The sequence below is a fragment of the Entelurus aequoreus genome, linkage group LG07 (assembly GCF_033978785.1).
Source record: "Entelurus aequoreus isolate RoL-2023_Sb linkage group LG07, RoL_Eaeq_v1.1, whole genome shotgun sequence".
NCBI lineage: Eukaryota > Metazoa > Chordata > Actinopteri > Syngnathiformes > Syngnathidae > Entelurus > Entelurus aequoreus.
In genome coordinates, this window is record NC_084737.1 from 4,502,003 (window position 1) to 4,515,804 (window position 13,802).

At 42.0% G+C, this 13,802-nt stretch overlaps 1 protein-coding gene across 4 annotated transcripts in view; it reads left to right on the top strand.

Annotated features, from left to right (window-relative positions):
* clcn6 (chloride channel 6) overlaps window positions 1–13,802 on the top strand; it is an 83,147-nt gene that overhangs the window by 25,318 nt on the left and 44,027 nt on the right. For all 4 annotated transcript variants that reach the window (XM_062052444.1, XM_062052443.1, XM_062052442.1 and 1 more), the window contains exons 13-17: window positions 56–167; window positions 5,281–5,410; window positions 8,545–8,698; window positions 8,885–9,041; window positions 12,293–12,399. In XM_062052444.1, the coding sequence (XP_061908428.1) occupies window positions 56–167; window positions 5,281–5,410; window positions 8,545–8,698; window positions 8,885–9,041; window positions 12,293–12,399 (660 nt within the window). The remainder of the gene's footprint in view (window positions 1–55; window positions 168–5,280; window positions 5,411–8,544; window positions 8,699–8,884; window positions 9,042–12,292; window positions 12,400–13,802) is intronic.

The following is a 13,802-nucleotide window of genomic DNA, read 5'->3' on the forward strand; positions in this document are numbered from 1 at the left end:
CTGTCCACCCAACGCTCTCATTCCTATCCCAGCACTTTTCTCTTTGGCCTTGTAGGCTGATAGAGAGTCTGCTGGTTGCCATGGTGACGTCACTGGTTGTATTTGCTGCCTCCATGTTGTTGGGGGAGTGCAGGGACTTGTACTCCCCCAACAGCCACAACACCACAGTAAGCATACTCCACCGTAGTACTGAGTACAATCAAGTACAGTGGTACCTGCCTTTTTTAGTATTCCCTTTGACGGATGCATATATCCACATTTATCCATAATTAAGAGTTACTTCTTTTATATGACTATAGTCATATTTTAAATAGCTAATGTTCCATCTTGTACTCTTTTTCCTTTTTTGATCGTCTCATGACAAAGTGCTTGCACTGTGGACGGCCTTGAAGTAGGAGGCAGAGAAGAGGAGTCCTCCCTGCTTCCCTTCTCGGGCCGACTTGAGATAACGGACACAATGGGCATCTGTGCGGGCGTGAGGGCGGGGGGAGAGATTGAGGAACAGAATGTTTTCGTGATGGTTTTCAGACCGATCTGGACCGGGCTAGGGAACGCTTGGGTGCTGGGTTGGTCTCAGGTTTGTCCTCTAAGCTTTGAGAATAAACCACAAAATACCAACTACTGCCTGGTGATTGAATATAAACATCAGTTTATTGCCATAAAAAGAATCTGGGAGAGACTAGCAATTTGAATTCCCCATTGGAGGAATGCTGGTCGACGCAACACCTTCCAAAAATGTAAACGAAAACTGAAGCAAATTTGAGTGTTTCTCACCTTCTTTATCAAAGTGCTGACACCCGCTACTTTCTTTGCCCCCGCGGTGGATTATTTTATACAGACTGTATTAGCACGGCAAACGCTAGCTTAACAAACCGAACATTTGGCCGTACGATGAATAAGATGGGACAGGAAAATGTTTTGTCGAAAAACCAAATGGTATGAAAAGCCAGTCATCCGAATATAGTATAAAGGAAACAAAGCATAAAAAGATTGTCGAAAAAACTAATTACACAAAAAGTGGGGCATATGAATTTATTGAAAGGCAGAATAATAGGAATACTGTGGTATGAATTTTGTCACAACAAAAAAGGAATCATAGAACACGTGGACTTTACGAATTTGGTGGAAAAACCGAATCATATAAAAATTGTGTTTTATGAACTTTGTCAAAAAAACGAATCATACGAAAAGTTGGACATATACCATATTTTCCCGACTATAGAGCGCACCAGTATACTAGCCCCACCCACTAAATTTTAGGGGAAAAAACATTTGTCCATATATTAGCCGCACCTGACTTTAAGCCGCAGATATATACGTTGTGAAATGACTTATTTACATACAAATATTCTGTTATATTCTGATATATTGTTATATCTGTAACACGGCAGTAAAACGGCTGATCAAACAAAAGGTCAGTCATGGTCATGGACCCGCTAGCTGCGCAAGCTAGCTTTCCAATCAGCTAAACAGACTCAATAACTCCACGCTGACGTTTTGCTGAATTTACCGAGGAATTTGTCCAACTGAAACAATACAAACAGAATGCCATTGTAAGTTAATAATACTAACACAGACACTTGTTAACGTCTTAGCATATTAGCTAATGCTAACTAGCGTCATTACATTGCGATAGCACGTACAAATATGCATGAAAACACTCCTACAGACATCACACATGGGACACTTTAGTATGTAAGAATGGTTTTAGTTATATTGTAAAATGTTGCTTGGAGTAATGAAAGAAGAGTTGTAGAAGCTTCATGGACGGCTGGAAGATTAAACGGCACTGTACTTTTGGTTGTTGAAGGTACTAAATGGAAGGACACTGCAGCACCTGCAGTGAGAGAACTCGTCCAAAAGATGGCGCCATAGCGCCGTGTCAGTTTATTTGGAAATATATTTTGAAATATAGATAGAAAAATCCATAAATTAGCCGCACCGTTTTGTAAGCCGCAGGGCTCAAAGTGTAAAAAAAAGTCCGGAATTTACGGTAAAGTTTATTGAAAAAAGGAATCCTAGGAAAAGTGGGGTTTACAAATTTGGTGGACAAAGCGAATCTTATATTGGAATCCTTTTGAAAACAAAGAAATCAACAACAAAGAAAGTTTAGTGGAAAAACTGAGTCATAACAAAATGAAGCGCACCAATTTGGTTGAAAGACTGAATCATACAAAATAGTGGGGCATACCATTTTTGTCAAAACCGAAGCGTAGGAGAGTTTGAGTTGATTTGGAACATGCAAGCATACAACATGATGCATCACACATGCATGCATACAACATGATGCATCACACATGCATGCATACAACATGATGCATCACACATGCATGCATACAACATGATGCATCACACATGCATGCATACAACATGATACATCACACATGCATGCATACAACATGATACATCACACATGCATGCATACAACATGATGCATCACACATGCATGCATACAACATGATGCATCACACATGCATGCATACAACATGATGCATCACACATGCATGCATACAACATGATACATCACACATGCATGCATACAACATGATACATCACACATGCATGCATACAACATGATACATCACACATGCATGCATACAACATGATACATCACACATGCATGCATACAACATGATACATCACACATGCATGCATACAACATGATACATCACACATGCATGCATACAACATGATGCATCACACATGCATGCATACAACATGATGCATCACACATGCATGCATACAACATGATGCATCACACATGCATGCATACAACATGATGCATCACACATGCATGCATACAACATGATGCATCACACATGCATGCATACAACACGATACATCACACATGCATGCATACAACACGATACATCACACATGCATGCATACAACAAGATACATCACACATGCATGCATACAACATGATACATCACACATGCATGCATACAACATGATGCATCACACATGCATGCATACAACATGATACATCACACATGCATGCATACAACATGATACATCACACATGCATGCATACAACATGATGCATCACACATGCATGCATACAACATGATGCATCACACATGCATGCATACAACATGATGCATCACACATGCATGCATACAACATGATACATCACACATGCATGCATACAACATGATACATCACACATGCATGCATACAACAAGATACATCACACATGCATGCATACAACAAGATACATCACACATGCATGCATACAACATGATACATCACACATGCATGCATACAACATGATGCATCACACATGCATGCATACAACATGATGCATCACACATGCATGCATACAACATGATACATCACACATGCATGCATACAACATGATACATCACACATGCATGCATACAACATGATGCATCACACATGCATGCATACAACATGATGCATCACACATGCATGCATACAACATGAAACATCACACATGCATGCATACAACATGATACATCACACATGCATGCATACAACATGATACATCACACATGCATGCATACAACATGATACATCACACATGCATGCATACAACATGATACATCACACATGCATGCATACAACATGATGCATCACACATGCATGCCTACAACATGATGCATCACACATGCATGCATACAACATGATACATCACACATGCATGCATACAACATGATGCATCACACATGCATGCCTACAACATGATACATCACACATGCATGCATACAACATGATACATCACACATGCATGCATACAACATGATACATCACACATGCATGCATACAACATGATGCATCACACATGCATGCATACAACATGATGCATCACACATGCATGCATACAACATGATACATCACACATGCATGCATACAACATGATACATCACACATGCATGCATACAACATGATGCATCACAATTTCCAGTTTCTCTTTTCAACATGTTGGAAAAGGAGTAGGAAGAAGCAGAGCTTATTTAATCCTACCCCTTTTCTTTTACATAACAGTTGCTAAAACTTTTGTTCACTTCCTGTTCTCAATTTATTCACAATATACTCCATAAGTAATCACAATTAAAAAAATAAATAAACAAATAATTGGTGAAGTAAGTTACATTTCATATGATGAGATAAGTAAGATTATTTGGAGAGTGAAAGAATGGATGAATTAAATAAATTCAGTAGGGATGTCCGATAATATCGGCCTGCCGATATTATTGGCCGATAAATGCGTTAAAATGTAATAGCGGAAATTATCGGTATCGTTTTTTTTATTATCTATATCGTTTTTTAAATTTTTATTTTTTATTTTTTTATATTAAATCAACATAAAAAACACAAGATACACTTACAATTAGTGCACCAACCCAAAAAACCTCCCTCCCCCCATTTCTTTCTGTTATTAATATTCTGCTTCCTACATTATATATCAATATATATCACTACAGTCTGCAAGGGATACAGTCCGTAAGCACACATGATTGTGCGTGCTGCTGCTCCACTAATAGTACTAACCTTTAACACTTCATTTTACTCATTTTTATTAATTACTAGTTTCTATGTAACTGTTTTTATATTGTTTTACTTTCTTTTTTATTCAAGAAAATGTTTTTAATTTAGTTATCTTATTTTACTATTTTTTAAAAAAAGTACCTTATCTTCACCATACCTGGTTGTCCAAATTAGGCATAATAATGTGTTAATTCCACGACTGCATATATCGGTTGATATCGGTATCGGTAATTAAAGAGTTGGACAATATCGGAATATCGGATATCGGCAAAAAGCCATTATCGGACATCCCTAAAATTCAGTATTCTTCTTCTTGATTGAATACCAATTTTGTGTAAAAACTGAATCATATAATGAAGTGGGGCGTGTGAATTGTATCAGAAGAAACTAATATAACACATTTTGTGGAAAAAACCGAATCAGATGAAAAGTGGTGCATGCAATTTTTGTGGAAAAACCGAATTATACGAAAAGTGTAGCATCCGAATTTTGTCAAGACCGAATCCTACGAACGTGCGTACCATTTTTTTGGTAAAAACCAAAGCATTTGAAAAAAGTGGCATACAAATGTTTTCAGAGAAAAACAAATCATTTAAAGTGGGAGTAGAATTTTGTGGGAAAATGGAATCGTACGAAAATTGGGGCGTCATAATTTAGTGTAAAAGAGGGAATGATCCAAAAATGTGAGGTGTGGTACCACCGTGTTTGAAGTGCATTGTGAAGGAGTCTTCCATGTGAAGAAGTCATGTGTGAGGGCACTTGCTGCAGCTGTCTGCAGGCGACGACATCAACTCAACCATGCGACACTTCTTCTGCACCAACAAGACTTATAACGACATGGCCACGCTCTTCTTCAACCCGCAGGAAGCTGCCATCCACCAGCTCTTTCACCAGGATGGTGAGGCACACACACACACACACACACACACACACACACACACACACACACACACACACACACACACACACACACACACACACACACACACACACACTTATAGGAAATACTTGGACCTGACTAAATGTGTAGCATATTTTCAGACTACAAGGTGCACTTAAAATCCTTTCATGTTCTCCAAAATGGACAGTGCACACCTATTCATTCCGTTTGACACAAGGTGGTGTAATGATGGGGTTGACGCCCTCTGTTCAATAAATAACGCTAGCAAGCAACCCGTAAGCAAGCAAGAATGTTCCATTGAGAATATGGAACATTACACACGGCTCTCAAAAATCTTTCAAAATGTTTTCATACAACTTTGGTAGGCTACTAAGCTGCACCGCTTGATGGATTGTGGGAGCATAACGGGTACCATAGTCAGACGTACTGTGCTTCAACATGCAGTATTATTATGGTGTGTGTATGAGGACCCCAACATGGCACCTATTAGCATAAGCTTCTTCCTCTTCTTGTTATAGGACATATATTTCTAATATAAAGTAGCGTAAAGTTCTAACTTATATCTGTCAGTAGACTCGCTATGGGAGCGCTAAAAATTACCAGTACAACAAAGCTGGTGGGGAGAATACAATGTCGAAGTGGAGGCACGTACCACAAAACGGCGCATCCTGAAGCGACTGTCAGAAAGTGACTTGACGATGATCTGTAAAACATCTATGCCAGTGTTTTTCAACCACTGTGCCGTGGCACACTGGTGTGTCGTGAGATACAGTCTGGTGTGCTGTGGGTGATCATGTCATTTCACCTATTTGGGGTAAAAATATTTTTTGCAAACAAGTAATTGTAGTCTGCAAATAATGTGCCGTTGTTGAGTGTCTGTGCTGTCTAGAGCTCGGCAGCGTAACCGTGTAATACTCTTCCATATCAGTAGGTGGCAGCAGGTAGCTAATTGCTTTGTAGATGTCAGGAACATGATTTGTGGTGATCCCAATATGCAGACGACAGCGGGAGGCAGTGTGCAGGTAAAAAGGTATCTTATGCTTAAACCAAAAATAAACAAAAGGCGAGTGCCCCTAAGAAAAGGCATTGAAGCTTAGGGAACGAAACTAAAACTGAACTGGCTACAAAGTAAACAAAACAGAATGCTGGACGACAGCAAAGACTTACTGTGGAGCAAAGACGGCGTCCACAAAGTACATCCGAACATGACATGACAATCAACAATGTCCACACAAAGAAGGATAGCAACAACTGAAATATTCTTGATTGCTAAAACAAAGTAGATGCGCTGAATATTGCTCAAGGAAGACATGAAACTGCTACAGGAAAATACCAACAAAACAGGAAAAAACACCAAAATAGGAGCGCAAGACAAGAAGTAAAACACTACACACAGGAAAACAGCTAAACAGTCCAAATAAGTCAGGGTGTGATGTGAATGGTGGTGACAGTACACCTACTTTGAGACAAGAGCTATATTGATACAGTACACCTACTTTGAGACAAGAGCTATATTGATACAGTACATCTACTTTGAGACAAGACCTATATTGATACAGTACATCTACTTTGAGACAAGACCTATATTGATACAGTACATCTACTTTGAGACAAGACCTATATTGATACAGTACATCTACTTTGAGACAAGACCTATATTGATACAGTACACCTACTTTGAGACAAGACCTATATTGATACAGTACATCTACTTTGAGACAAGACCTATATTGATACAGTACATCTACTTTGAGACAAGACCTATATTGATACAGTACATCTACTTTGAGACAAGACCTATATTGATACAGTACATCTACTTTGAGACAAGACCTATATTGATATTGGACAAATGTGGTCTATTTGAAGTGTTTTTGACTTCCTGCTTGCTACCTGTAATCGGGTGCGCCTTATGGTGGGACAAATGTGGTCTATTTGAAGTGTTTTTGACTTCCTGCTTGCTACCTGTAATCGGGTGCGCCTTATGGTGGGACAAATGTGGTCTATTTGAAGTGTTTTTGACTTCCTGCTTGCTACCTGTAATCGGGTGCGCCTTATGGTGGGACAAATGTGGTCTATTTGAAGTGTTTTTTCGACTTCCTGCTCGCTACCTGTAATCGGGTGCGCCTTATGGTGGGACAAATGTGGTCTATTTGAAGTGTTTTTGACTTCCTGCTTGCTACCTGTAATCGGGTGCGCCTTATGGTGGGACAAATGTGGTCTATTTGAAGTGTTTTTGACTTCCTGCTCGCTACCTGTAATCGGGTGCGCCTTATGGTGGGACAAATGTGGTCTATTTGAAGTGTTTTTGACTTCCTGCTCGCTACCTGTAATCGGGTGCGCCTTATGGTGGGACAAATGTGGTCTATTTGAAGTGTTTTTGACTTCCTGCTTGCTACCTTTGTTTTATTGTCTGCATTTTAATTTTGCTTTTATTTTCTTTCATTTCACTTTGTTGTCTGTGAAGCACTTTGAGTCTGCCTTGTGTATGAAAAGCGCTATACAAATAAAGTTGCCTTGCCTTGCCTTGCCTACCTGTAATCGGGTGCGCCTTATGGTGGGACAAATGTGGTCTATTTGAAGTGTTTTTGACTTCCTGCTTGCTACCTGTAATCGGGTGCGCCTTATGGTGGGACAAATGTGGTCTATTTGAAGTGTTTTTTCGACTTCCTGCTCGCTACCTGTAATCGGGTGCGCCTTATGGTGGGACAAATGTGGTCTATTTGAAGTGTTTTTGACTTCCTGCTCGCTACCTGTAATCGGGTGCGCCTTATGGTGGGACAAATGTGGTCTATTTGAAGTGTTTTTGACTTCCTGCTCGCTACCTGTAATTGGGTGCAGCTTATGGTGGGACAAATGTGGTCTATTTGAAGTGTTTTTTCGACTTCCTGCTCGCTACCTGTAATCGGGTGCACCTTATGGTGGGACAAATGTGGTCTATTTGAAGTGTTTTTGACTTCCTGCTCGTTACCTGTAATCGGGTGCGCCTTATGGTGGGACAAATGTGGTCTATTTGAAGTGTTTTTGACTTCCTGCTCGCTACCTGTAATTGGGTGCAGCTTATGGTGGGACAAATGTGGTCTATTTGAAGTGTTTTTGACTTCCTGCTCACTACCTGTCCCTCCTCTCAGGTACCTTCAGCCCCGTGACTCTGTCAGTGTTCTTCCTGCTCTACTTCCTGTTGGCGTGTTGGACCTACGGCGTGTCCGTACCCAGCGGTCTGTTTGTCCCTTCACTGCTCTGCGGGGCCGCGTTTGGACGCTTGGTTGCCAACATCCTTAAAGTGTAAAGCAGCAACTAATCATCTCTGCCCAGGTTGACTTTGAGCTCTTTTATTTGCAACTGTCCTGCTGCCTTCCTGGTGGACTCTTTTTCTTTCAGGACTTTCTCTCACTTCACTTTTCACACTTTGCGCTCTGTTGTTGTCGTGCCAAAGGCGGGAAGGTTGTCACCGTGTGTATCCTGTGGCAGGAAGCTGGGCATGGACATCTACGCCGGGACCTTCGCCCTCATCGGAGCGGCTGCGTTCCTGGGAGGAGTTGTCCGGATGACCATCAGTCTGACCGTCATCCTCATCGAGTCCACCAACGAGATCACATACGGACTCCCCATCATGATCACCCTGATGGTATGTCCTTATTTATTTCAAGCAATGTTTATAAACCACAGGGCGGCAGTCAATGACGTCGTCATGACCATTTTTTTCAGGGATGTTGACAATAAAGGTCAGCAAAAAGCAGCTGGTTGAGAAGAGCCACACGGGCTTCTCCAAAAGTTGAAAGAAAACAATCCAGAAGGGTCTAAATATTTAATACTCATCCCTCCTGCTACGTCTTCTTATTCTCTGGTGGACCACCTCCATATGAGGAAGCTAAATACGATGCCATCCCATCAGTTTGAAGGGGCCGCCACAAATGAAGGCATATATGGGAAGCAGTGGAAATACTGTTCTTGTAGTATACCATAGGGCAGGGCCGGCCCGTGGCATAGGCCGTATAGGCAAATGCTAAGGGCGCCGTCCATCAGGGGGCGCCACGCCAGTGTCACAAATGTTGGAGGGAAAAAAAAAAAGAAGTTGGTACTATTATTTCTAAATACATAAAATAATCCCACGTTAATTAAAATGCAAAGTAAAGCCTATTTAATAGAAATATTATTTGTTACAACATTACGCCCCCCCTCCCCCCGCACGGTGCGCCCCCTCCCTTCCCGTATCATGACTCTTTTTGGACGTCACCACATCAAAAAATCAACACAAGATGTCTAAACGGCCAAAACTGTCAGGTGCCCAGGGAAGAAAAAAGAGAAAAGAAGAGGAGAAACGAGAAAAAGACAGAGGTAGCAGGTAGGTAACGTTAGCCTACATGAAATTATTTGTCTGTTACAGAATGTGATAGTAACCTGGCTTTTTAGCATTAAGCTAATGTTACATGATTCGGCAATTGCTAATCAATAAATAGCTAGTTCTGTTTTAACGTCGGGTTAATATTGTGGAGGGGGCTAAATTGTTATGGAAAATAATAATGTAACGTTAGGTAATTACAGTACTCCCTGGTGTACAGTAATTTGTAAGTCATTCTAGTTAATGCAATATTAAAAAGCACAAATAGAGAACTCTGTAGGATCCCCTTTTTTTGTAATATAGTTGTTAAAGTCCTACTGGTTTGATATCTTGTTATGTGCAGTGCCTTATTTATGTCGTATTTTTAATTTATTTTAAGCAGCTTGTTGACACGTTTTATTTTGTGTTTATGTATGTAAAAAATATTGTATTTCATATATTAATTTTTTATTTTTTGTATTCATTTATTTATCCATATTTTTTTGTATCTTGTTAACTATTCTGATTGTTAATTTGCTTTCTTTAAGTTAAAAAAAAGGTCAAAGACAAAGCTATTCGGTTTCTTGTGAGTATACACACTTCACTGCCGATGGGGGGGGCGCCACCTAAAATCTTGCCTAGGGCGCCAGATTGGTTAGGGCCGGGCCTGCCATAGGGCCTTTTTCACCTCGGTGGGAGCTGGGGCCCACTCAAATGTTAACACTGAATTACTCTTGATTTTTTAAAATATGAAAGGATGTGTTAATTAATTAATTAATTAATTTATTTCAGGCAATGACATAAAAAAGTACCAAGTTGACCACACATAATAATATAAATGAATAAAGTGCAAAAGGTAATGTACAGTATGTAATGCATGATTGTCCAGTTTTGCCTGAAAGGGAAGAAGATAACTTATTTAATCCCACCCCCAGTTCTCCATTCAGTGATTATTCACATGACTTTCACTCTTACTTTGTTCAAAGACTATAATACAGATGTTGTATCATAGTGGCATTACCACAGGTAACAATAATTATTACACTGTAACAATCATTTGTATCAACTATGTAGGAATAATGAATATACCAACAATGGTAATAGACAAAATCAAGAATATTATTATTTATTAAACACATACACTTAGGTCAATAAGTACTAACCAAATATACTTAACGATATAAATAACTGGCAAAAAATCATCTAAAATTATAATGAATATGTACTGTTAATAAAATTGAAGAGCAAATGAAAATACAACTTCACCACTTTAGTCATAATTTTTGCGCTTAAGAAACTTCTCTATAAAACAAAAAAAAAACAAAAAAAAAGAAACTTCTCTATTACTTTAGCTCCAGCCTTCTTCTGTTTGTTTGATATTGTCATTACTGCCACAAGTGGTGGAGAAGGGTATTACAACTGAGAAACAGATATTTTTTGGCGGCCCCCGCCCTATGGTTAAGAAACACTCCACTAGGTTGTATACATAAACAATATAAATGGAGCATATATTACTTTGGTTATATGTTGATAATGCATGTTGACACATTCTAGCTACACAACGTCGTCCTCACTGGCGAGTTAATGTCCCTCCACAGTGCTTCTACAGTAAGTCAAGTAGCATTATCACTGGAGTACATGGAATAGCTAAACATGCTACACTACACACCGTAGGAGGATACAATAAGCTATGCTAACCGCCTAACTAGAGCTCTTGATTGTAAACAAAGGTGGGTGGATCAGTACAAATATTAACAATAATGATACCAAGTATAGTATTAGTATATGGTTAATACTACAGTGATTAGATTGATATTTTTACCGTCACAAAATCTTTTATCGTTTTTGTTATGGTTTACAAACTCAGGAAATATTGAATGAGTGAAGTGAAGTGAATTATATTTATATAGCGCTTTTCTCTAGTGACTCAAAGCGCTTTACATAGTGAAGCCCAATATCTAAGTTACATTTAAAGCAGTGTGGGTGGCACTGGGAGCAGGTGGGTAAAGTGTCTTGCCCAAGGACACAACAGCAGTGACTAGGATGGCGGAAGCGGGGATCGAACCTGCAACCCTCAAGTTGCTGGCACGGCCACTCTACCAACCGAGCTATACCGCCCCACAGTCAATGGTATTGAAAGTGTGAAGTATCAGTATCAGTATCAGCATTGGTATGACCAATACCGCTTCGATAACTACTTGCTCTGTGGTATTGCCCAAAACTAACGTCAAGTATCCAAGTGCTCATGACATTGGAGCAGAAGTGTTACAGCAGATATTAACAGTCAATCAGACAGTAGATTGATCATCTTTTTGAGGAAATAATACAGCAGCATTTTGAATTGGTTCTATTATTATTTACATAGCAAATTATCTTTCAGCTTTTTTGGTTTTGTATTTTTGTGCATTTCAACTGTGTTTTATGTATAGAATAATCTGTACTCCTTGTTATTATTAGTTGTTTACCTTTCTGTTTCAATCTGTACAGCACTTTGGGGCATATATAAATAACTTTAATCATGAAGTCATTTGCTGAGCATTTGCCCGTCTGGCCAGCAGGTGGCCAAGTGGACTGGAGACGTGTTCAACAAGGGCATCTATGACATCCACATTGAGCTGAGAGGAGTGCCGCTGCTGGACTGGGAGACTGAGGTGGAGATGGACAAGTACGTTTCATTTCTGCACTTGGAGCAAAGTGGCGCAAGGTTTTTGAAAATCTGATCATGTTTGGGCCACCTGGGGATAACCACCTGGGCCACCTGGGGATAAACCACCTGGGCCACCTGGGGATAAGCCACCTGGGCCACCTGGGGATAAACCACCTGGGCCACCTGGAGATAAGAGCAGCTGGGCCACCTGGGGATAAACCACCTGGGCCACCTGGGGATAAGCCACCTGGGCCACCTGGGGATAAGCCACCTGGGCCACCTGGGGATAAGCCACCTGGGCCACCTGGGGATAAGCCACCTGGGCCACCTGGGGATAAGCCACCTGGGCCACCTGGGGATAAGAGCAGCTGGGCCACCTGGGGGTAAGCCACCTGGGCCACCTGGGGATAAGCCACCTGGGCCACCTGGGGATAAGAGCAGCTGGGCCACCTGGGGATAAGCCACCTGGGCCACCTGGGGATAAACCACCTGGGCCACCTGGGGATAAAACCACCTGGGCCACCTGGGGATAAGCCACCTGGGCCACCTGGGGATAAGCCACCTGGGCCACCTGGGGATAAACCACCTGGGCCACCTGGGGATAAGCCACCTGGGCCACCTGGGGATAAACCACCTGGGGATAAGAGCAGCTGGGCCACCTAGGGATAAGCCACCTGGGCCACCTGGGGATAAGAGCAGCTGGGCCACCTGGGGATAAGAGCAGCTGGGCCACCTGGGGATAAGAGCAGCTGGGCCACCTGGGGATAAACCACCTGGGCCACCTGGGGATAAACCACCTGGGCCACCTGGGGATAAGAGCAGCTGGGCCACCTGGGGATAAACCACCTGGGCCACCTGGGGATAAACCACCTGGGCCACCTGGGGATAAGAGCAGCTGGGCCACCTGGGGATAAGCCAGCTGGGCCACCTGGGGATAAGCCACCTGGGCCACCTGGGGATAAGCCACCTGGGCCACCTGGGGATAAGAGCAGCTGGGCCACCTGGGGATAAGAGCAGCTGGGCCACCTGGGGATAAGCCACCTGGGCCACCTGGGGATAAGCCACCTGGGCCACCTGGGGATAAACCACCTGGGCCACCTGGGGATAAAACCACCTGGGCCACCTGGGGATAAGCCACCTGGGCCACCTGGGGATAAGCCACCTGGGCCACCTGGGGATAAACCACCTGGGGATAAGAGCAGCTGGGCCACCTGGGGATAAGCCACCTGGGCCACCTGGGGATAAGAGCAGCTGGGCCACCTGGGGATAAGAGCAGCTGGGCCACCTGGGGATAAACCACCTGGGCCACCTGGGGATAAACCACCTGGGCCACCTGGGGATAAGAGCAGCTGGGCCACCTGGGGATAAACCACCTGGGCCACCTGGGGATAAACCACCTGGGCCACCTGGGGATAAGAGCA